Genomic DNA, 26,361 nt, shown 5'->3' with positions numbered 1-26,361 from the left:
AAGCGTAAGTTTGTAATTAAGATAATGGAGCGGTGCAACGCTTGAATAAGAGTAATCTGCCATATCATTTGTTGGTATCACGAAATACTTAAATAATGCAATAATCAGCAACATCGTCAGTGAAGTAATATATTTCATAGAGTTAAGGTGTCAGTGATATTTTTGAAGAAAATTATTAACACGTTATTTAATATTAATTTGCTCTCAAAATAACGTAATTATAGAAACAAAAATTTATAATTATAAACTGAAACACAATATAACATTCGGCTTTAATATTTATTATTCAAATAATATTGATAATACATAAAAGACAAGGTTTTTGTTTCTCATATAATATTATATATAAAAATATTTTTACTAAATCCAACTGATTTTATACTTTAAAAATGAATTCTGTATTAGTGATTAGTGTATTTTTTATATGTGTAGCGACAGCTGCATCTATATCAAAAGATACAGTTGCTGATACTATTGCATATTCTAACAACAATGATGGAAGTGGAAATTACTACTTTAGGTAAATATATTAAAAAATGTTTTAAAATTCGTTATCCTGCATGCAGGAATCTAATACATATTATTAGTTATTTAATAATTTTTAAAATGATAATTTCTTTTTCGTTAGATATTTCATAACTAGTAAAAACTGATATGTATTTTCAAGTGATTTGCACAACCAATTTTGCCTGTTGTGTACGATGATGTACAAAAGGAAATCCAATTTTTTTTAAATATTTACACCAATTAATCGTGGTAATTATTTTCATAATAAACAAAATTTATTCTTGTTTTAATATTAATTTATCTCCTTTAATTTTATCAAAAATTAAGTCATTATTTTCTTTTATAAAACAAAATCCTTTTTGATATCTCCCTACAGATCCAAATACATATAATTTTGCTCTTTTATTATATTGTGGTTATTAAATAATATAATATCGTGGTTTATTAAAAATGAATTTTCATACTTATAAAATATTTTTCTTTATCAGTTTTAAAACATCCAACGGAATATCACGTGAAGAATCCGGAGAAGTACGTAATTCGGGACAAAATAATCAATTTATTTTCATCAGAGGATTTTATACATATACAGATCCTGATGGCCAAGAAGTAAAAGTTAATTATATAGCTGATGATAATGGATATCAGATCGTGTCTTCGCCTGATACCGCAGTTCCGGATGTAAGTGCAAAAAATTATTCTACGTTTAGTTTCATGTATACTTTAAGTATAATGAAGGTTGACTAAAAATTCTTAACCCAATATGTAGAAATACGCCACCAAGAGAGTAAACAATAGTAGATTATGTGAAACTAAAGACTTTATCAAAAAGAAAGGACTTGTTAATATATTGAAGATATCCTCGTTGAGTCTATAGCCAATAAAATGGAAAGAGGTATTAAAAAGAGATCAAATCAAAAGTAGATACTCAGAATCGATGTATATACTCGTACCTAGGTACCTATAAAGTAGTATAACATCATAGAAGCTGGTATCCTGCAGTAGTTATCCGCCAAATTCAAATGGAAAAGGGTACCTATATGAAATATAAATTAAAGGAATTATACATTTACTCATTTAAAACCTATAATTGTTTTTATTGTTCCAGAAAATACCTATATTAGGTTTACCCGCTGGTGTGACTTCAACATTACTCGGAGGATAATAAATTATGTTATGCCTGTATAAGCTGTTACCCATTCACAGCTTCGCGTTCAGTTGATTTTATTACCCCAGACGAAAGAACTGATTGGCCGGTATAAAAAGTAGCGTAATGTTTTTCGTATGAAATATATTATACTATATAGTAATTATGTGTTGTTATTTCAAATTTTGTGTTGTTTATTTAAATCGATAAGCCGGTAACAGATAATAAACACACTTTTACTTTAAAAAAATCTCACTTTTATTGTATATTATAAAACATATACAATTTTTTATTAAAAGTGAAAACTATTTTTTTAAGATAATTTATAAAATAGTTAAATAGACTCATTACAATGTTCTTATCTTTCAGATTTTATTGTAATACCTTTCACTTGAGAAAGATTGCACAAATGCACCTGGCTTGGATACTTCTTTCTCACTCGTATGTCTCTCACTAAGTAGCTGTGCAACAGTACATTTATTTTATTTTAATAAAGCACACATAACAAGTTGTAACCATGTTAGGTTTATATATAGGTAATAATAGTGTTACTAAGTTACAATTCAAAAACATGTGTACACAACGTAACATTTTTAGGGCTGATTATAATATTACAATATATAGAGGCATAGGATTTTATTCGTCATGAATTGTATGAGTGGTACCATGGTCATCACAGTGTCATCACCAAGCGAGCAACCCCATGTGGGTTGCTCGCTTGGTTGTTATTGTACGCTATAATATTCCGTAATACCTGTATGGTGTAAATTTTCAATCATTTTATGCATCAGATTGAGTTGTGGGTTAAGTTTTGTTGTTATTTGAATTTAACCATTCGTTTTATGTATAGTGCAATCTACTGTACATAAAATCAATATTAACTAATATTAATGTTTACCAAAAATCTTTTCATGAAGTGAACATAACTTTATCATAGTTATATATATTATTGATCACTATATCAATATTGTACAATATTTAATATTTTAATATTTAAAATATATAGATAAATAATAATTTGGTGTCCCAATTAAGCACGAGTCGAATAGTTATAGCATTTAAAACTGCTAATCATTTTGTAAATTAATTTTATTAGTATTGAAATGTTGTCAAAATGGAAGTAGATTTTGTTTAGAAATAACATAATTAGAATATATGTATATATATATATATATATATATATATATATATATATATATATATGAATATATGTATATGTATATATATATATATATGAATATATGTATATATATATATATATATATATATATATATATATATATATATATATATATATATATATATATATTATATATATTGTATATATGGATATTTATTTATATAAAATTGACTCCTGAGTTAATGTTGTTACAATATAAGCAGATGAAAAAATATTATCATTTTTATGTAAAAAATAACATTCGTGTTAATTTGTTCACAATGTATCATTATATTGTTGCCGGATTAAAATGTCATTGACATTTTCATGGACAAGTCCTTGACGTCGCATTGTTATATAAGGAATGAAGTCCAGACTTGATGTTCTCGAGGAACTGGATATAAGGTGTGGACAGCTGTCGTGTAGACACAGTGTGAACCCGTAGTCATTGGTGAGAATCATTAACAATAATGGTGAGTAGAAAAACTGGTTTGAGACAAAATTTAAACTTGTTATACAACTATTGGATGTCTAGGATACCGTTTATGTGCCTAGGTATCGTTAACAGGATTAGAAGGCTTCACCAATTTTGAGCTATACATCCATTTTTGCTTATAGATCTTATAATAAAATCACTTCTAGCTAGCCGATTTACATTCCCATTAAATTACATTAAACACAGATTTTATTATCTTAAAAAAGAAGCCTATTTTTAATGGCATGCCATGTAATTGCTTCTTCAACAATTTTGAACTAAATGTCATAGATATTATTTTGCTTTGAATTCAGTATCATTTAATAATAGGTATAAAATATTTTTAAAATCTGTAAATATGCTTGTAGACACAAAATGCAACTTCAATATTTTTTCTAAATATTATATCAGTTGATTTCAGATAATGTTAGCTAATAATTAATTATTAACTAATATGCAGTATTTTGTTTGTTACAGAGAGAAATCATGGCAAATTATTGTACCGTCGTCGTCACTTTATTAATTCTCGTTAGTTTGCCGAAAATTTACACTAGTGAAATAAGCAAGATAATATTTAACACGAATGGATATGAAACTTATAGTTTTGAGTAAGTAGGTATAATATTTTTTATAAATATTTTGTCATTTACTAAATGTAATCCATATTACACATAGTTAATGCTGTAGAGGGTCACAGTGAAAGATAATATTCTTTAAAACAACAATATATATAATACGTATAGATACAAGACAAGACAACCATTTGAATAGAAACAAAAAACGTGTAGAAAAATAATATCAACATATATATGTGGCCAGACTTAAATTTACATTACGGCCACAAAGAAGTTTCAATACGCCCCTTTAAATTTAAGTCTCAGTTAAAAGAAAACAATTATTAACTGATGGGTTTAATTCCCATTTTGTCCACACACGCATAATGTTTAGAAATAGGTAGCGGTTTCGTCAATATATCCGCTACCATCGAATCAGTGGGTACATGTCTCACTTCAATATCACGACTGTCCCTTAACACGGTCCTGATGAAATGATATTTAATATCAATATGCTTACTGCGAGCATGGTATACGGGGTCTTGCGCAAGAAACAGCGCCCCTTGGTTATCGGCGTGTAAAGTTGTGTGTACGTACCTAAGTTGTCCAATTTCGCCTAATAAACTATTAAGATAAACGGCTTCTTTCAGCGCTTCAGACAAACTCACATACTCAGCCTCACATGTCGACTGCGCAACCATCCTTTGTTTTTGTGATTTCCAACAAATACTCGCACCACCTAAAATGAAAACATAACCAGAAAATGAACGCCTATCCAATAAACAGTTACCCCAGTCTGCGTCTGAAAATCCATATAGAGACTTACTTGTCTTCCTATATATTAAACCGAAATTTTGTGTTTTCTTCAAGTAACGAAGAATTCTCTTCGCTGCTTTCCAGTGACACGTTTCAGGGCTATTTGTGAATTGAGCAAGCTTAGCAACGGAATTCGATATATCAGGCCTCGTACCTACGCTCAAGTACATCAAGCAACCAATAATCTCTTTGTACGGCCACTTAGCTTTAAACACTTCATCTTCTTGTTTATATTTTTCTGGCTCTTTACCCATAGCCTTCAAAGAATTTATTTCCATCGGTGTTGAACATGGATTGCAACTTTTCATACCGAATTTCTCTAAAAGGTCGGAAATATATTTTTGTTGTGACAAAACAATGACACTGTCTTTTTGTTTCACGTCAATTCCCAAAACATATCGTGCCAGACCGTGATCTTTTAATTCAAACTCTTTAGACAGTTCTTTCTTAAAATTATTAATGCAATCTATTTGTTCAGATGCGACCAAAATATCGTCCACATACACTAACACAAATAAATTACATTTATTTACCTTTTTAAAATATAAACATGGCTCATTCAAACTTTGTTTCAACCCCATACTTCTTAGTTTTTCATCAAGTCTGATATTCCATTGCCGACCTGCTTGCTTTAGGCCATATAAAGATTTTTTTAACAAACAAGTATCGCATCCAGCATTTAAATTGTTTAACATACACTTAGCTCGTTCTACGACTGTTTGATCTTCGTCATTCTCCACAAGTTTTAACAAACACTCTTTCAATAACTTAGGGACCTCCATGTATATCTCTTCATCCAAGAATCCATTTAAATAAGCTGTATTAATATCTAAATGGTGTATTTCCATATTTAACTCAACTGCTAACGCCGACAGTAATCGAACTGTATCCAATCGCGCAACGGGCGCGAAAGTCTTGTAATAATCAACCCCAAAACGCTGACTAAAGCCTTGTGCAACAAGTCTAGCCTTTTTCTTAGTCGTCTTATCGACATTTAATTTCGTCGTCAATACATATCGACATCCAACTATATTTCTATCTGTTGGTCTTCTTATAATTTCTAACGTATCTTTCTGGACTAAGCTTCTAATTTCTGAAAGTATCGCTTTCTCCCATTCTTCTCGATCCTTGCTTTGAAAAACATCTTCCAAAGTCATTTGTGCCGTCCCCACGAAATCAACAAATTCGTTAACAGGAACTTCCTCTATATCAACATCTGCTTCATTTTGTTGCTGTTGTTGCTGCTCAACTTCGACCATTTTATAAATTTTCTTTGGGCGCCCTACTTGACCAGTTCGCTGTAATTTTGGTCGACCAGAGCTCCGTTTCAGTATTGAACGTCCGGAATCATCACTACTGGTTATCCGATCCGTCTCAGGATTTGGTTCAATAATGGACTGCAACTGGCTATCTTCCTCCTGTGGTTTGTTACCAATACGTTTTTCTATCATTTCTACTTGTATATCTGTCTGTGGCACCTCATTTTCAGGCAAGCATTCTTTACAATCCCTAGAGGTAGAAGGTTGAATTTCAAAATCGATAAATTTTTTACTAATGTTATCCATCAGCTTCTCTTCCTGCCCTAAAGACCTATTCTCTGAAACTGCGTCTTCATGAAATTTCACGTCCCTTGCAACTACACATTTCTTTTCCTGTGGTAACCATACTCTAAATCCCTTTGATGTTCTTGAATAACCTACAAAAATTCCAGGTATACCACGAGCGGCAAACTTATCCTTATTTTGATCTTTGTTTAAAATGTACACGTTACTTCCAAACTTGCGCATGTAATTAATTTTAATTGGTCTCTCATGCCATTTTTCATAGGGGATGTCTCCCCCTAAACTGCTGGTAGGACAACGATTTCTTATGTAACAAGCTGTGTCGACAGCTTCTGCCCAGAAACCTGTGGATAATCCCGAAGAAAGTAACATACAACGCGCCATTTCAACGATTGTACGATTCATCCTCTCAGCGATCCCGTTCTGCTGAGGGGTACGAGGCACTGTTAATCTCCTCGAAATCCCTTCTTGGTTTAGGAAATCGTCAAATTCCCTGTTACAATATTCGCCACCTCGATCACTTTGTAAATATTTTATTTTACAACCCATAAGATTCTCAACTTTGCTCTTATATAATTTAAAAGCCTCTAGAGCCTTATTTTTTGCACTCAGAAAATATACCTCGCACCAACGTGTACAGTCATCAATAAAAGTAATGAAATACTTTGAGCCTACTTTTGACTGTACTCTCATTGGACCGACTATATCAGTGTATACAATCCTTAATTTCTCGTTGCAAGGTCCTTCAGTAACCGGAAAGGGTAACATGGACATTTTACCTTTCATACATATATCACAATCATGTAAATTTTGTAACTCCTTAACATTTACATTCACACTACATTTATTTAAAAGTTTACATACATCCTTTCCATTTAGATGTCCTAAACGTTCGTGCCATAGATATAACTCATTTCTCTTACTCATTAAGCACGCACTCTCGAATTCACGTAAGTAATATAAATTCCCTTTGCGGTAACAAGTGAATTTAATTTCTCCGCTACTATTAGTGACATATGCAATATTTCGTTTAAATTTAACATCATAACCCATTTCAGTAATTTTTGCTACAGAAATTAAATTACTTCTTAAGTCAGGTACGTACAGAGTATCATGAAATTCTATTTCATTTACAGAGTTACCATTACACGCCGATAAACAAACGGTGCCCTTACCTTTAATGTCTGTGCTCAAGTTAGTGGCTAACTTTAACTTTTCGGTCGCGTCGGTCAGAAATTGAAATTTGCGCGGATTGTTACAGAGATGAGACGTACACCCACTGTCTAATATCCAATCATCTTTCTGCATTATGTTTACAGCATTACATTCATCTGAACCTGAAACATTGGATAACATTAGACTAGAATTCTTAAAATTATCTTCCGCAAAATTTCCCTTATAACCTTGCGATATTATGGACTGTATATTGATGTATATGTTGTAATCAAACAATGGGTTTAAAAGGAAAATAACTATAATACAGAAAACTACGAAATATAGACTACGACAGCAAAGAGCAAAAGTGACAATTGGTGGAAACAAAAGTATAAAAATACAATAAAAATAAAATCTTTAAAAATAACTAAGGAGTTCGCAACATTACCGACCCCTGGTGCAGAAATGCACAAATTCGATAGCAAACCAGGTTAAACAAAAAAATGAAAACTTAGGGGTTTAACCTGACTAACTTTTTGGAAGGTCGGCGAAGCAAACCGCCTGCTGTCGCTACGTCCACCACCCTAACAACGCCATCGTTGCCTGGGAAAGTTGCTGTGACACGTCCACGGGGCCACGTTCCTCTTGGAAGATTCTCGTCTACGATCACAACCAAATCGCCAATGTTCAAATTACGATCTCTTCGACCGTTTAGACGAGGCTGCATAGTAGGTAATATTTCTTTCACCCACCGATTCCAAAAGTGATCAGCCAGACGAAGCGCCTTCTTCCAATCCGCTCTTCGGACTAAATCAGTATCATCTAACACTCCGGCTGTCATCTGATTGGAAGATGAACCGATCAGAAAGTGAAATGGCGTTAAAGTTTCCTCGCTATCGGATTCAACCGAGACATAAGTAAGAGGTCGTGAGTTAACAATTGCTTCGGCTTCAGTCAACAACGTAAGTAGTACCTCCTCTTTAGGTGACCTTTCATGTAGTGTAGCTTTTAATGCAACTTTCACACAGCGAATAAGTCTCTCCCAACAACCTCCAAAAAAAGGCGCAGCAGCTGGGACGAAGCTCCACTTTATGCCTCTATTGGCAGCAAAATCTGGAACCGCAGGTTGGTAAAATTCTCTTAATAAGCGATTGGCTCCTACAAAGTTTGTGCCATTATCGGAGTAAATTGTTTCAGGCGTGCCTCTTCTTGCTATAAATCTCCGTATGCTCATAATAGCTGAATCAGCAGAGAGGTTGTGGACAAGCTCTAAATGGACAGCTCTAGACGTCAGGCAAGTAAATAGCGCAACATAGCGCTTGTCATGTCTTCGACCAACAGTGACGTTAATTGGTCCGAAGTAATCCAATCCCGTGAAAGTAAATGGACGACGATGGTGAGCAAGCCGGTGTGGAGGAAGATTTCCGGTCACTGGATTCAGTGGTTTAGTTTTTCTAATGCGACAGAAGTAACATTGATAAGCCACGCTTCGTACGGTGTTGCGCATGTGAAGTAACCAATATTGTTGTCTGATTTCATTTATAACCGTTTCGTTATTAGCATGACCTGCCTTTCTGTGGAAATATTGAACGAGTAAGCGAACAACGGGATGGTGACCATCTAAGAGTATGGGAAATCTTACATCAGTGTCAACATTTTGTACGGCCTTAATCCTACCATACAGTCGTAAAAGGTTATCTTCTCCCATCATTGGCGACAATTTGCTGAGGCGACTCGATTTTGCGATTGGTTGTGATCTCGTAATGCACTGGATCTCTTCTCTAAAACTGTCTTGTTGAACACGTTGCAAGACATGTCGTTCTGCGGCTTTCATTAGTTCTGCTGTCAAAGATATTAAAGTGGTGGACGCAGAAGAATTACGATAACGAGTGTAGATAAAGTTTTTAGTGCCAGAAATAGATCGATCCAAAAGTGAACGAAATTTTGAAACAACCTGCAAAACGCGAGCAGTGACGCGAAGTAATCGGAGCCAGTCACTGAATCGAGTAAAGTCAGCAATAATTAACACATGAACAGCTAATGGATCCAACTGCTGTCTGCGTTCCTCTTGAACCATGGGCTGACCAGCTGGTTCAATAGGCCAATCTTTCGGGGAACCAAGAAGAAATGGGGGTCCCGTAAACCAACGGTGGTTTGAATTCAAATTAAGGGGTTTCGTGCGTGTGGCATCATCAGCAACGTTCAAGCTAGTTGGAACCCATCTCCAATCCTGAATACGAGAATTCTCAGAAATTTCACCGATTCGATGGGCTACAAATGGCTTGAATGAACGCGCGTCGCTTCTAAGCCAACTAAGAACAGTTAATGAATCCGTCCATAAAACTGTACGGATGGGTTTCTTTTTATGAGATTCCTTGATGGTCACAGCAAGGCGTGAAGCAATCAAAGCAGCTTGTAATTCTAACCGCGGAATTGAAGTTGGTTTTAAAGGTGAAACTCTTGTTTTACTAGCGATGAGAGCGAGCTTGACACAACCATCTGGATACAAAAATCTCCAATAAGCCACACACGCATAAGCAAGCTCGCTTGCATCTGCAAATACATGTAACTCCCTATGCAGAGGTTCACCATTTTGTTTAGCATACTAACGTGGAATTTTGATGGTTGATACATCAAAAAGTTCTTTAAACCATTCGGTCCACTTTGATACTTCTGAAGGAGAAAAGGGCGTATCCCAATCAATATTTGATCTCCACACGTCTTGGAGTAATATGCGACCTTTTCCTACAATTGGACCCAGCAAACCTAACGGGTCATAGACTTTCATAAGGTGTGATAATACCTTACGTTTGTTAAGATTGGTTCCCAAAGTAAAATTTTCCAAACCGGTCCTAAAACCTATAAGGTCTGTTGAGGGATCCCAAGAAACGCCTAATACTTTAATACTAGATGAAGTATTACCGAGTGGAACCTCCTCAGCGTGCGCGGCGCGAAGTTCCTCGGGAATTAGTCTCAACGCTTCTTTATTATTAGACAGCCAACCACGCATTTCGAAGCAAGCTTTACTATGGACAGTAACTATATCAAAAGCAAGCTGTGCGGCCTGATCCTCATTATCCAAACTACCAAGATAGTCGTCCATATAATGGTCATGTATAATTGCATCAACCGCTTCTGGATACCGATCTTGATAAAAAATTGCGTTTTTATTTTTGATATATAGAGCGATAAATGGACTAGAAGTAGCTCCAAAAATAACCGCACACATTCTATATTCTTTTAAAGGTGCATCTTTAATTGAATTGTCACGCCACAAGAAGCGTAAAGCATCTCTATCCTGCTCTCTAATGCGTATTTGAGGGAACATTTCTTTGATATCTGCCGTCAAAGCAATGCGACCTTCTCTAAATCTAAAAAGGATACCAACTAAATTTTCTAAAAGATCAGGTCCCTGAAGAAGAAGAGAATTCAATGAGACGCCTTGATTTGTAGCCGCTGCATCATGCACGACTCTAAGTTTACGCTTTTGTGGGTGATAAATCCCAAAATGTGGTAAGTACAGTCTATAATTTTGCGCAGAACTATTCTTATAATGTAAGGAATCAGAGGTACTAATACGCTTACAATTATAGTAAGTAATAGGCTTACATTCCTCTGCATACTCTTTAACTATCATATTATCTATGAATTTTCTATATGCTTCAGCAAAATCACGCTCACGATTCATTCGTCTTTCCAAAGTTAAGAAACGTGACATAGCTTGTGAATAGCTATCTGGAATTTGATTAATATTGTCACGCCAAGGAAGACCTACCTCAAATCTGCCAGTCGGTAATCGTTTGGCAGTAAATTCTAAAATCTCTAAGGCGCGTAAATCCTGTTTGCTATGTAATGTTTCACGTTTAGAAATACCTAATGAGTCTATTTTATATTGCTCTTTAACAAGGAGCTCTAATCGTTCATCGTCAGAAATATCTGTTTTATCTAAAAATTGACAATGATTAATAAATTCAATAGGTTTAGTTTTACTACAACTTATTCCATATACTGTCCAACCTAACAAAGTACGACAAGCCACAGGTTCATTGCGTTTTCCTATACGAACTTCTCGAGTTATTAAAAAATGCCAATCTTCGGCACCGATAAGTACGGTCGGTGTAGCATTATTATATGTCAAGAAATCAGCTAAATCACATAAATGACTATAAGATGTCAAAGTCTCTTTTGACAAGGATTGCGCATGTAAACTAAGTGACATCATAGCTCCAATATTTTAACGAGAGATATGCTCTTGAGAAAGGACTGTATATTTTATGAAATAATAAAACGGTCGCTGCTAGTGGTAGAGAAAAATATAATAATCAAATCGTGACATTGTCAGATATCAAAAAACAAAATAAAAATATAAAATTTAAAAATATTCTCTAAAAAGGTGCGTGGTCACAGTGAAAGATAATATTCTTTAGAACAACAATATATATATAATACGTGTAGATACAAGACAAGACAACCATTTGAATAGAAACAAAAAACGTGTAGAAAAATAATATCAACATATATATGTGGCCAGACTTAAATTTACATTACGGCCACAAAGAAGTTTCAATAAATGCCAAAATATTTCCTTATTTATTTAATAATACAATAACAGAGAGAAACCATGTAAGGTTTCTATTGGTTGCAATTGTAAGTTCCTTTGTAAATAAAATGTAATAAAAAAAAAATATTTCACGTTTACTAGAGTAACAATAATTTTTTTAACTTTTTTTTTCTTTTATCTTTATATCATAAATTTAGTTATATTATGTATGTATGTTATGTATTTATTTATACATTTAGATATATTAAACTATACTTTAATTAAGTTACACAAAAATTATAAGTTTGGAATATCAATAACATTTGTATTTTTTTATTTTATACATAATTTTAAGGATGCGATTTTTAAAATATTATCAAAAGAAAAATTATAATAATCAAAAATCATAAAGCTATTGTTTCATTGCCATTTACACCTTGTAGGAGTTTTAAGTTCTCTCCAAATAGTAAAACCACTTGTCAAACATATTCGTGCTTAATTAATATACCTACTTGATCTTCAAACACCTTTTGCTAGACAAGTATGCTTTAAACAATGAAACATGTTTTTAAATATTGCAGAAATATAAGTTTATGAATTTTACGTCAATTTATTTATATACATATTTTTTGTGAGTTTTAAAGTTTTTACCAATGTACTCACTAAAAATTAAAAAATCAAACATTATAATAATACAATATTGAAATAATAATAATAAAAATCTAATTATGTTATATAAAATAAATGTTATAAATAAATTCTGCGTACTCGTGCTTAATAACAATGTTCAACCATTTAAGCAAATAATTTACTAGGTTATTTTTTATAGATATGAAACATCAGATGGTGCATATAGAAGAGAAGATGGTGGTCTGAACTCTAACACTAAAGGGCTTGTAGTTCGCGGCGAGTATGGATATGTAGATAGTGGGGGACACCATTACTCTGTCCGCTATGTGGCTGACGTGAATGGATTCCAACCTCAAATTTATACGGACGATACAAGATATAATGACAGAAGAATTATTTAATAATAAAAATTATTATTATTTTGTTTATTACTAGTTTATTTGTAAAATATGTAAAATGGAAAAATTCTGCTGCGGATGTGTTAAAAAATTATTAAAAAAAAACTGTAGTCTCATGAACACAATGAACACAAGATGAATGAAATTGTATTTGAAATATTTCGATTCTTACTGCTTTCTACGGTTGAAACAGCATATTGGAATACAATTTTACTTTTCATATTGTCGCAAATAGCGATAAATTATGATTAATTGATTTAGGCTTATTTGATACTTTAATAAATTTTAGAACGACCTGAAACTCTTATAATGATGAGAGTAAGTCTAATGAGACTAACAATCATGACATCTTCGTTTAATTAAAATTCATGTGTCTCTTCATCATCGAATTTTGATAAAACAAAGACTAGTTGAGTGTCTTTAACCAACACACTTTGTCTTTTATACTGTTTACACATATCGTAGAATACTGACGGATCTATATATGTCATGTTTGTCAGATCCGTCAGTATTGTACGACTATGACGATATATTACGCTGTTCAACTGGTACGTAGGTAATAATATATTATAATATCAGTAGGTACATGATTTATCCAATGTACTAAAAAATGTTTGTGATTTCCTTCAAACTATGTTTGTGCTGACCAAACCAACACCATAAGGGGAGAAGGATTTGTTGGTAATGGATTCTAACAGCTCCATTACTAGCAATATATCCTATCAAAATCATCGTGCTTAATTTTTGTTGAATTCTTCACCATGGGCTAACTGACCCGTTTCCATCCTCACTTATCATTTATCACTGGTACCCCGTCAGCGTATACCGATAGCACAGGAGGGGTTACCATTCATTTCCACCTATTAAAAAAAAACCAACATCATACTTTATATTATTGACATAATAATTCGGTGACAGTTATACTTTTGTAGCACTTTATATTACAAAACATATAATACTAATATAATGTATCTATTAGTTATACATATTTCGTACAAAACAGCCTGATATAATGATCACTGCAATATAGCGCTACATATAAATTTACAGATATAATCAAGTAGGAGCGTATGTTATTGGTGATACAGTATTCCTTCAAAATAATAATTTACGAAATATAAATAGGCATTTATACTCAAAGCCGTAATACATTTGAATTTAGTCATAAAATTTAAACCGAGTCAGTTTAGTAGGAGTTAGTAACTATTGCGATTATTTAATCTTGTATTAAAAAAAAAAAAAAAATAACCTGATTTAATGATATATGATGTACATGATTTAATCGTATTATATTCCTGCTAAATACTATTATATATATATTGAATTCAAATTTCCATAATTATTTTCAGGGATATTTTTTTTTTATAATTCTTAATTATATCGTTATTTGTGAAGAAAATAGATAATATACATAGCGCCATCTAGTCTCAAACTGACTAGTTTATACAATAAATGGATCAGTCCTAAATAAAGTACTTAGTGTAAGTACATACTATATTACACGTAGAAAATAAAAACAGACATACTCATAAATATAAACGTTTGTACTGTGCGAAACTCGTAACCGCGATTATCTGAAAGGAAGACAATGTGTTATCTCTATATCTATTTTATATAAAAATACAGAGACAAAAATACAAATCTTATACTAAAATATTATATTTAGTCATTAATTTCTATGAATTTTTACTTATGTAACTACTATTTAAGTAAGTGAAGATAATATAAAAAAGATATATTATAATACAATAATAATATTTACTAAAAACTTAGATCACAATATGTACATGTTGCTTCTTAGAACAAGTGATAAGGTATTAAGTTTTTGAGACACCGTATAAGATACGTAAATACCAAGGCGACTTACTAGACGATAGATTAGTTGACCCTTAAAAGCAAAAGTCATTATATATTAAAAAGGTCTAAATAAAATTATATAAAATTCGTAAGTTCGTGAAAGATTCTATATTGAAATTCCTGGATCACAGATATAAATTTAATTTTTACCAAACAATCATATAAAATTTATAGATGTTAAAAATATGTAAATAATCCACAGGAGAGGCATTTAACGAGTCGAACTAAGGACTTGCATCCATGTTACTGTTTATACACATACACATATGTAGGTAATAGATATTAATTTTCTTTGGGCGAGCTACCTTTTGGCATTTTCAAAATCTTTAAACATTTATTTACTGATTTTCCCTTCATTTTTATAAATTAACCTAACAATGAAGCTGCTGCCGAAGGTGGCAACGCCCCTGGACCCTCTCCTTGTTCAGGCTGGTAACCATTCTCATCAGCAACGTATTTTACTACTCTTAATATACCATCGGGTGCAATGAACGAGTAAAATCCTCTGAGGACGACGTAGGCATTTTCAGTTCCTGCATTTCTAAGTTCACCTATTTGTTCATGCCGAGTTCCATCACTCTGTTCAAACCTGTAATTTTTTTTATTTTTTAGTATTTTAATTTCAATTTTAAATATTAATAACAAGACCTTAAAATATTACTGAAATTACTAGAACTTAAATATATTATTTATTATTATTACAAAATAACAATTTTTCCGTGTTCTACTCTTGTATAAATTAAAATATGATTTAGTAGTATATTTTTTGTACTTTTGTTTTAAAACTAATTTTAAATAATAAAAGAAAATATTTTAAAATACATGCTGATAAATTTAATTATCAGTTTTTTTTTTAATAAATAGACTAGATTTCAATATATGTTATATATTGCTGTTATAATAATGGTAAATTGAATTTAAGTAAATGTAATAGATACTTAACGAATCATATAGCTATTATAATTTAAATATGATCCTAATAAAAAAATATGAACATTTTAACATTAATGCTAATATTCTATAACAAACTTAGGTCTTGCTATTACATACAATAATTCAAGAAACATAAAAATCTCAGGAAAATATAATCGTCAGGTAGATTGTTAAAAATTAAAAAAGTAAAACAAAAAGAATAAAGTAATGAATAATAAAACAGGAGGTTAATGATCTTACGAAAATCTAAAATTGCCAAGTCCAGTGTTATCGTTCTCATATTTGACAAGGTCTGCTTGTTGTGCTGCTGTAAGTCCAACTATGGCAATGATACATACAAGGACCTGCAAAGTATAGATACGACCATATTAATTTATTATTTAACTATATTATTACAGTTATTGATGTCAGTTATGACTTTTAGTAAACTCATTTAGAATTAGATAAAAAAGAAGGGTGTGAAAGATATTCAATTAGATATTATAACAATGCGTGCGTTATCGTCTTTAATATGAAAGGAATATTTAACTTAGGAATGGAAATACACAAAGGTTGCTATAAACAGCACAATATTTATGATATATAGACACATATCTACGAACATACTATCATTTAATAGAGATGATTTTTTTTATTATTTTCTATATATCTATTATTATTTATCACTCCCCATTAGATGCACAACATGGGCCATCAGTTTCATTGCCATGCCTAGCATACATTCTAAATTTTATAGCTACTCGTACAAGTTATAAAAATTCATAACAGAGTACTAGAAACACTATATTACGACTGTTAAGATATTGCAAAATATTATTTATAACTTTATTAAAATATTATGTAGCAATTAATAATTATTAATAAATAAGAATAATCAATCATCATTATTTTTCAAGCCTAATTATCTCATAAAAGGTAATTCATGGAATAAAGCACAATATATTTTAAATAAACTAAAGCATAATATACCATTTTTAACCATCGTGATAATGTTACCCGAGTATACGTACATAATCTATATATTTCTCTTATTAGGAGAGACAAGTGGTCAATAATGATATATTAGTAAGTTAAGTATATAGTAATTCTTGTAACTTAGAATAGTAAACAAGCTGATGGTCCACCTGATGGAAAGTGGTAGCCGTCGCCTATAGACATGAACAGTACCATAGACATAATAGAGTATACGTTTCGTTCATGAAACCCCTCATGCGTTGCTATTTCTGAGGACTCAGGAATTAGGAGTTTTTACTGTTAAGATAATATAACTATTATAAAAGTTTAATATAATTGTTCTTTTAGTTAGGAAATTGTCACACCCACATATCAGTAACACAGTTTAAGTAACTTTTAAAGGACGCATTAGGTAATCGGCTGTAGGTCAAGATAAATAACCGAATACATCTATTTTAAAAGTTTGTGGACATGATAATATTTTATGGCATGTGGTTGAGTAATATTATAACAAAGAGTATTATTACAAAACTTTGTTGTAAATGGTTACTATATAATGTAGTAGCCATTTACGTAGTACATTTCATAGTACATACACATTTTCAATATTAAAAAAAAGTTTTAAATTAAACTTATATAATTCAAGAATTTAGGAGGTAACTTTTCGATTTGTCTATTGTCTTAAAGTACAAACAATTACAATGTGCATTTCTTTATACTGTAAAATAATAATCACTATTATCTTTATATAACAGTGTATACAGAGTTTTAATGTCTCTTTTCGAAATGTTAACATAGCGCAAAAGATTTAACTGCAATATTATTTTGAAAAGAACCTCTATATCAATATTATTTTGAGAAGAATATTATTTTGAGAAGAGCTCAGCACACCACGCAATTGTACAAATAATTGCAATATTATTTTGAAAAGAACCTCTATATCAATATTATTTTGAGAAGAATATTATTTTGAGAAGAGCTCAGCACACCACGCAATTGTACAAATAATTGCAATATTATTTTGAAAAGAACCTCTATATCAATATTATTTTGAGAAGAATATTATTTTGAAAAGAGCTCAGCACACCACGCAATTGTACAAATAATTGCAATATTATATTGAAAAGAACCTCTATATTAATATTATTTTGAGAAGAATATTATTTTGAGAAGAGCTCAGCACACCACGCAATTGTACAAATAAAACTTGATATTAGATTTTAGTAAAAACGTTTGAACTAAACCTACCTTAATATAATCAGAATATTTGTATAGAAATCGTAGCGTAGGAGTGCATATACATAATGCAAATAGTACGAGATCATTGTAAAACTGTGCTAAGTTATACTATGATAAGTACAACACGTATGAAATAAATATATTTTTCTATTGCAGATTTTAAATAAACTGACAAGTTACTTGAAAATTGATTACAGTGGTCAGTTTATTGGTTTTTTGTAAACATTATTATACTACTATACCAATAAGGTAGGACATATTCAGACAAATATCGTGCTGTTTTTACTAGCCTACTAGTCCATCTATGTTAAATAAAATTGTAAAATCAAAATACGATATATACGGCATTATGAACATTATATATTTTAATGTTTATGCCTTTTTTTACTAAGACTACTAATATTAATTTTATCAACATTGGAATCGCTATTTTTTACTGAGAAAAATTTACCATTAATTAATATTTTGATTGAATAAATTATTTAAAGAACAGTTTTAGCTTTATGAACTTTTAAAAAACACCAACTACTAGTAATTTCACAGAGATCTAAGTATATTTTAATGTGAAAAGTACTATATCTTTTGCATAGAATTGAAAATAATATTAAATTTATAAATGTAATAATAGTGTGCTGTGTTGTGACTTCTTGTTCATTATATCACTCACATATTATTATTCAAAATACTCCTACTTTATTCCATTGTTTTTAATAAAACGTTTTTATTATATATATGTTTTTATTTTTTATATTTATTATTTTAAATGAGATTGATGACGTTTTTGAGGGTACGTGAATTCTTCGAAAAGCTGCCGCTAACTCATAATTATGCATTTGCGTTTTGCTATTATTTTTTGGTATACAAGGACATAAAAGTCATGAAAATGCTCACTGTTAATTTTAAAAGTTTTTAAATTACCTTAATTTAGTCTAATAGCACTATGACAAGTAAACAAAACAGTAAGTAAATAAAACCACACATAGTTTAAGAAACCTAAGAACTCCAAGACCGCAGCATAATGTGCCATTAAAATAAAAAAAAAATATGAAGCATTTTATCACATAAACGTGTAGAACATAAAACGTACATAGAAAATTCCAATATATATTTTAATATATTTTAATACGTCAAATAACTATTTTAAAATTTAACGGAATTTATAAAACAGATTTCTTTTTCAATTTTCTAAATTTTTGTACATATTTAATTATTGTTGGTTTATTTTTCTAGATAATTATGCAATTATTTATTATATAATAATTTGAAAATTTTATACAATTATTTATACTAGGCAATAATTTAAAATTATATATACGCACCAGTTTGTTCATTTTGACGAGGTCGTGTGTTAACTGACGTCGAATAAAACAGTATGATGCGTTAAACCGCATTCTATCGTTTATATATAATTTGGAGAAACAGTTTAGTACAATTGTGGCGTTAAAACCTCAAAATTATTCGGTCTCATATACTGAAGTATTTAGATTGGTTATAGGATAATTACTATGTATTCAGCAAAATAACTTTATATAGTTTAGAAATGATAATTCGAAATTACATAAAGGAAGCTTAATACAAATCTTAATACTTTTTCCATTAAAACATTTATAGAATTAAAAATATAATGTCTATGCTGACTAAAATATATTTATAAAAAAATAACGAATTGCGTTTAAAATATGTTATACAAAAGTACAACTATCTTAAAACCTTTTTTTTACATTTAATATTTTATTAGAAATCAAAATATTTTATTAAAAAATAGTATTTCGATCAAGGTCAGTGTCAGTACCTTACCTACTTACCTTGATATAACATTTTTTTTTGATGGGTGAGAATGCAATAATATCCCCGCTTACGCCATCGGTATACGCTGGCGGGGTACCAGTGAAAGATGACAGATGAGGATGAAAGCAGGGATCTACCATGAAATGAAATTCCGAATTTTGGGACTCAATTTCGTGTTTCTGTTCATATCAAAATCGGTCTAGTCTAGCTTAATATTTCGTTCATCATAAATCCTGCCATAAAGGTCCAAAGGAATGATATTTTAACATTTTTATTATTTTAAAACTGTATGTATAATGTAATTTTAACATGAAATTAGTCTTTTGTTTGGCCTCGAATTTCAGAAAACATTTCATTGTAGGCCCTCTGGTCTGGTATTGTTTTCAGGGAGGAGGGTTCTCTCTTGGTGGAGGTCGAACTGATATATTGCTAGCAACGGGAATGGTATAAATTATTTATTAACAATCTCTTTTATGATATAGCATATGCTGTACCTTTATCATAGGCAGTTTTCAAACATATGAAAGGCAATATCAATATCATAATGTTAATTACTAAACCAGTTTTGATGAACTTCCAAAAATTATGTAGTAATATAAACTAAGTAGAATTTAATATAATTTTATAGGAAATTATCTCCCAAAACTTATTAATTTACATAATTTTAGAACTCCGTAATTTGGCAAACGCAAATTTATATAAATCTTTTATATATGTATATATCATAAAATACAATATATTGTATGTGTTATAATTTATAAGTCAATATAGGTACATATGTAATTGTGTATCTATAATAATTTCCAATTTTTCACTGCATAATTACATGTCTGTTTTGCCAAAGGTTGACTGGGAGAGAATACTATGTAGCATTAAGTTCGCCTTTTGTACCAGGCATCTTTTGTAATGTGGTCAATAAAGAATAAATAAAATAAATAAAAAAATCACGTATACTAAGACGCAAGAATATTAATTTTTAAATAATAATTCTAAAATATGAAAGATTTAACTGCTATCGTGACCCAGAGCATAATAAAAATTAATGGTTTCATCACTTTGAATACCTATTAAAGGGTCGTGTGATGTACGCGTTAAAAATAACTTCTATTTAGGTAACAATTCAATTTATTGATACTAGTTTTTACACATGACTTCATCCGTTACCATAACTGGTGAAATATATAGTAAATTTCATGAAGGCAGTTGCATCGTTAAAGCACCAAGAGGTAACAAACAAAACAAACTCATTTTCATAATATTACAGGAAGGACAGTATTGATGATACGATAATGTATTTTATCATAATTAAATTATCAGATACATCGTAATTAAACTATATTATTTAATTATAGTTAAATATAATTTTATTATGGAATTAGGTTATGAAAATATTAATTATATTAACTAGCAGGAATACGCTACTTTGTCTGCACGAATTAGGAACTATAAAATACTGTGTTTAATTCAGGGTATAGTGTACTTGAGTAATAAGTATCAAAACAAACTTCTACAATTGTTAATAGGAAGTAGAGCTTAGAAAAACATAAAAATTGATTGCATGTATTTTAAACATTTTGAATTGTATATTTATTTATTATTATTTTGATGGGATTTAAAATGAATATACCATAAAAAATATTGCTTTGATACATAATTATTGTATTACGGCCAATCAATGCATACCGATTACATGTGAAACTCTAACTTGAAATAAGATCTCATATCAAACTGCGTGGTATGGGAATTATACCACAGATAATGGAACAAATAGACATGTTATAGTAGACTAATATTCTCCTATAATATGAAATTAGATGCATTGTAGTTGAAGAATTATGTTTGATATAAATAATGATAAAATGAGTAAGTATTTAAAGAAAGTTAATAAAAAACTAAATGTAACATAACAATATTCTCGCTTATTGACTCGGTATTTACCTATTAATTGTGAATCTATTCTGGCAATCACTACAAGCAAAAATAATAATATCATGAATAATCGAAAGTAATTGTACTAATATTAATAAGTTGAAAATATAAAAAAAAAATGTTCCTTTATAACTTAATAAATTCTCAAGATACAATTTAAAAATCCCTTATTCGGAAAACAGTTACAGCCAAGAAAAATTTACAAGAAAATTGAATATTACTCTTATGAGTCCAATATTTTTTAATACTTAGTATAAACATATGTAAACACAATGTAAGTATATATAATATAATAAAATTTATTCACATAACTTTTAAATATTGATAAATTCTTTGGCAAGCCTTTAATAATCACAATTTGAAATCTGTTCCATGCGATTATATATCTACGTTCTGCAAGAAATCTTATCAAAATAATATAGGTAAAAGTTAGACACCTCATATATTATTTTTCTACTTTGAATAGAAAAAGATAGGATAACTCTCTTTTTCTATTTAAAATAGAAAAATAACAGTTAATAAAAACCGAAATTTCCCGGTCCATTTCTACAATTTTATTTAAATAACTGTGTTCATTAGTCTTGTCTTGATAAAATAAAATAATTAAATTAAAGTATTAGTTCCTTAATTCAATAAAAAATAAAAGTTAGTTGCATCTTTGTTAATTCCTTTCTTTGTCAAATTTTATGTCAAAAGAAAATATGAAAAATCTAACTAATTTAAAAATTAAATAAAATATTTTATGTAATTTGTTTTATACGTTAACATTAATTGAATATATAACACTAGAATTCACCCGCAACGTCGCTCGTACGACTGAGATATATTCACTGTTCGAAATAAAAAGTAGCCTATATGCTTCTTATAGTACATATATATCTAATTTCATAGTTATTAGTTAAACCACAGTAACATAATTAGTAGTAATAATTAAGCAAAAAAACAAACAAACAAATTAACTTTCATTGAAATGAAATGAAATTATTTATATGCAAGTGCTCATGTTACATATTGGTAGTCATTTGTAAGTTGAATGTTGTTATATCAGCTGTTAATTATCCACTATAAAACATAGACCCATGGACCCCCCCCCCCTGTAAGGGAGGTTTTGACAGTAAGTGCCACGCTTGGCAGGGAGGTTAGCAACGGCAGTTTGGCTTTTGGTGATATTTTATGAGGGACGCTGCTACTCATTCCTCTACCTAAGCTCCCTTCATCGCCTCTTACGACACCCACGGGAAAGTATGGGATGGCCTATACTATGCAGGGACCCAGAGTCTCCAACGGTCATTTGTAAGGATTTAACAGAATTAAAGACCGCTGATAAATTATTTCATCATAGAGATTGCTCTTATTTTTGTGTCGACATTCAGCGTGCAAGCATGACCCGTCAATCATTATTCATACAAATTTATCGTGATTGGTACAATAACGTGACAGATATGTATGGTATGGTATATACATATGTATGGTACAATAATTATGACCTAAGATGGTACATTTAATACAAATTAAATATCATGTCAATATTTTTCGTATGTTGCCATTCCTGATGACTAAAGTGTTATGGTTGAGGCTACTGTTTGAACACATATCTTCCTAACGATTTATTGCAAAACCTAGTAGATAAAGCGACCAAAGTACAATATTCTTTGTAATATATATATATATATATATATATATATATATTTGTTAAAATTAACTTTTTCTGTTGCCTCTATTACGGTCTCATATTAGGAGACTATACACTATATTTAGTTTTTTTATGCAACTTAGAATGGCAAACAAGCTGACGGCCCATTTGATGAAAAGTGGTAACCGTCGCAATGAGCAGTACCATAGACATAACAGAGTATACTGTTTCCCTCGTGATTCTCTCCCCCCCATGCGTTGCCATTCCTGAGGATTCAGATGTTTATTTCTTTGTTCCCTGTAAATTCTCTGCCATATCCCACCCTTCAAACCAAAACACAACCATGCAAACACAATTGCTTTATGGTAGAAACATGAATAGGACAGAGGTGCCTAAGCAAACGACTTTTGTACAAAGTCTCCCTCTAGTAAAGATTGTATTGTACACATAATTTCCTTAGATTTTTAAATTGCTAGATAAATAGAAGATTACAGTACGTAAAAATTACAAGCATTTTTAACAGCACTCCACCTGAGTGAGCTTAAGTACTGTAGAGAAAATGGGCACAAGGTAGTACAATATTTTAATTACAAAATACTGAACTTGCATATATATTCAATTAAATAATCTTTTCTAATTAGTGATTAATTAGGTTTGTCAGAAATTTTGTTTTAGGTATAAGTACCTACAGCGCGTTAATTACCATAACCCATTCCTTGAAAGTAATATTAAAATTCATTAATCGGGTCAGTTTTATATTACGAAAAACTAAAAACCAAAATAAATTAAATTCCCGAAAAAAGAACATTCTGTGTCTGTAACAACGGCACTTCATAATAATAGGCATGTACGTACGTACTTTGTACTGTGTATTTCCGTAGGTACATATACAATTTCATATATAGATATCATTTTTTCAAGAATTTAATTTTTTTTACTATTTGGTAATATAAAAAAAATTCATAGGAAAAAAATTTTTTTCAAACCCTATTAACAAAACAAATTTTAAGGAATGGGTTAAATTAATTAATATACGTCAACATGGGAAAATAAATAAAATGAAATATATATTGTAATTTAGTGCAAACACAAATTGTATATACATATACCTCAAGTAAGTACTTATCTTAAATATATACACTTGATATGTCACTGTAACCATAAAGATGGTCAAGGTTTACAAACTTAAAAATGTTTCATTCAATTAGCTTACTTGTTTATTAAATAGCAGATGATTCTCCGGTCACGAACGCATTTTTATGTTTTAATAATACACGTATTAATTTTTTATTGTTGAGTGTATTGTATGATATAATATAACATAATGATGCAAACCTATATTCAAATTGAAAGAAAAAATGTTTTGTATTATATATATTTTATACATAATAAATTATTACAGTCAGCATATATATGTTTTAACTATTTGCGATGTAGATATCTATTTCCTTGATTCCATATTTGACACCTATAAAGTCTAAGTCTAAATTCGATTAAAATTTTAAATTCAGACGATAGTTAGTGAGTGCCTTCTCATTGTCATTTTAATGTTTATAATCTTTACCTTTTTCATAACATTTTGCATAATAGACACGGGTAATATTAATACCACCGCGATATCTATATATTCCTTTGGATATAGATTCATTTGGAAATTATCGCCTATGCCAGTCAGATATCCTTATTCATTTCAGTCGGGTGCTTCATTTTAATAAACAAACAAAACAGCAAACAAAATAAAAAAAAAAATATTCAAATTATGTTTATTTCTTACAATTTAAAATGGCAACCCACCTGATGGGAACTGGTAACTTTCGTCGTCATCCACGTTTTTGGTTTGTATTCGACGTTTTGGCAAGACTGACGAACAACAACTGATTTTTAAATACATAGACATTAACTGGAAACTAATGTGTTTATTTCCTAGTGAATTCGCCTTTTTTGGCCATATTAACCTGACTTCATCCACATCTATAATCACTCTCTGGTACCCCACTAGTGTTTACCTATAGGGCATACTAGGTTATCATTTCTTAATCACCCATTAAAAAATCTATAAACTTTAAATTTGCTCATACACGTGTAGCTATATTCGGCCATATAACAATTTCTTTCATCTCTAAAGGTTTCCTTTCGCGCGTCAGTAGTAAAACAATGTATGTGACATTTATGTACTAATAACAAAAAAATTTAAACTTCAACGTTACAGGAATACATAAAATAGAGAACTATATCTATGGCTCTTATTATTTTTTAAATTAATGGTATTTTATCGTTTGATATCACAGTTTCAGAATAGTAAAAGGTGATTATATATTTGATTAAAGGGTCAGAAAATAATCAATTAATCGACCAATATATCAAGAATTGTTTGGTTAGGTAAGTATTCACACAATAAGTTCAAATACTTATTTGATGACAGCTGCAAATTATGTTTAATAATATAATTTGCATTGACTATAAAGTCAATATGTACTTATATTAATGACATGATAGATGCGTCATTACGGATAATTTTATAGATCTTGATTCGCCAATTATATAAATTAGATGTAAATCAAATGCAGCTACAGATGAGGCTTTTGTAAATCAAATTATATAATATTATATTACTTCGTCATCACTCTATTGAATAGCCTTTGACATACGTTCATAGTCCTCCCATACATAATTAAAAAAAATGCTACTTTTTCAATATACATACCAATGTAATTTAAATAGAAAGACTCCTTATGCAAAAATCTTTATATTTGCAATATATCAGTCTTAAGGAAATTATTGTAACTGCTGTTAATTATGTTAAAACTGTGTTGCTAATTTTACACATTTTTAACGACTTTTAAGACAATGAAGTTTTTAATGATAACAGAAGATATTTTTATTAGCGCGTCGCCAACAATATCGTCAATTCGGTACAGAACTTAACAATTCTTTTTGCAACTAATATGGTTCACTTCCAGTACTGGTCCTATTTTAATTTCGTATATATTAAATTCCTTAGTTATTTTTTTCTAGGAGCAATATTATGCTTGTTATACCCGTTTGAATACTCGACACATGATTATATTAGAAATAAAATATTATG

General features: G+C 30.3%; 3 protein-coding genes across 3 annotated transcripts; 2 read left to right on the top strand and 1 right to left on the bottom strand.

Moving 5' to 3' along the window:
• The first annotated feature begins 354 nt into the window (after nt 1–354).
• LOC113511840 (endocuticle structural glycoprotein SgAbd-5-like) lies at nt 355–1,817 on the top strand. Its single transcript, XM_026895561.3, has 3 exons — nt 355–520; nt 996–1,188; nt 1,616–1,817. Exons 1-3 carry the CDS (start codon nt 390–392, stop codon nt 1,670–1,672), a joined length of 381 nt encoding a protein of 126 aa, XP_026751362.2. The 5' UTR covers nt 355–389; the 3' UTR covers nt 1,673–1,817.
• Nucleotides 1,818–3,770: 1,953 nt separating this feature from the next.
• LOC113511688 (endocuticle structural protein SgAbd-6-like) lies at nt 3,771–13,017 on the top strand. Its single transcript, XM_026895375.3, has 2 exons — nt 3,771–3,896; nt 12,745–13,017. The coding sequence occupies exons 1-2, from the start codon at nt 3,775–3,777 to the stop codon at nt 12,944–12,946; spliced, it is 324 nt and encodes a 107-aa protein (XP_026751176.2). The 5' UTR covers nt 3,771–3,774; the 3' UTR covers nt 12,947–13,017.
• Nucleotides 13,018–14,410: 1,393 nt separating this feature from the next.
• LOC116412619 (endocuticle structural glycoprotein SgAbd-5-like) lies at nt 14,411–16,101 on the bottom strand (the record flags this gene model as incomplete). Its single annotated transcript, XM_026895373.3, has 2 exons — nt 14,411–15,389; nt 15,974–16,101. Coding segments are annotated over 2 exons (351 nt in total), but the record flags the coding sequence as incomplete, so codon positions are not given.
• Nucleotides 16,102–26,361: the final 10,260 nt, after the last annotated feature.

Source organism: Galleria mellonella, unplaced genomic scaffold, assembly GCF_026898425.1.
Source record: "Galleria mellonella isolate WM207_F2 unplaced genomic scaffold, CSIRO_AGI_GalMel_v1 utg117, whole genome shotgun sequence".
Lineage (NCBI taxonomy): Eukaryota > Metazoa > Arthropoda > Insecta > Lepidoptera > Pyralidae > Galleria > Galleria mellonella.
Note: the sequence above shows the minus strand (reverse complement) of the source record. Positions and strands in the feature narration are given on the sequence as shown.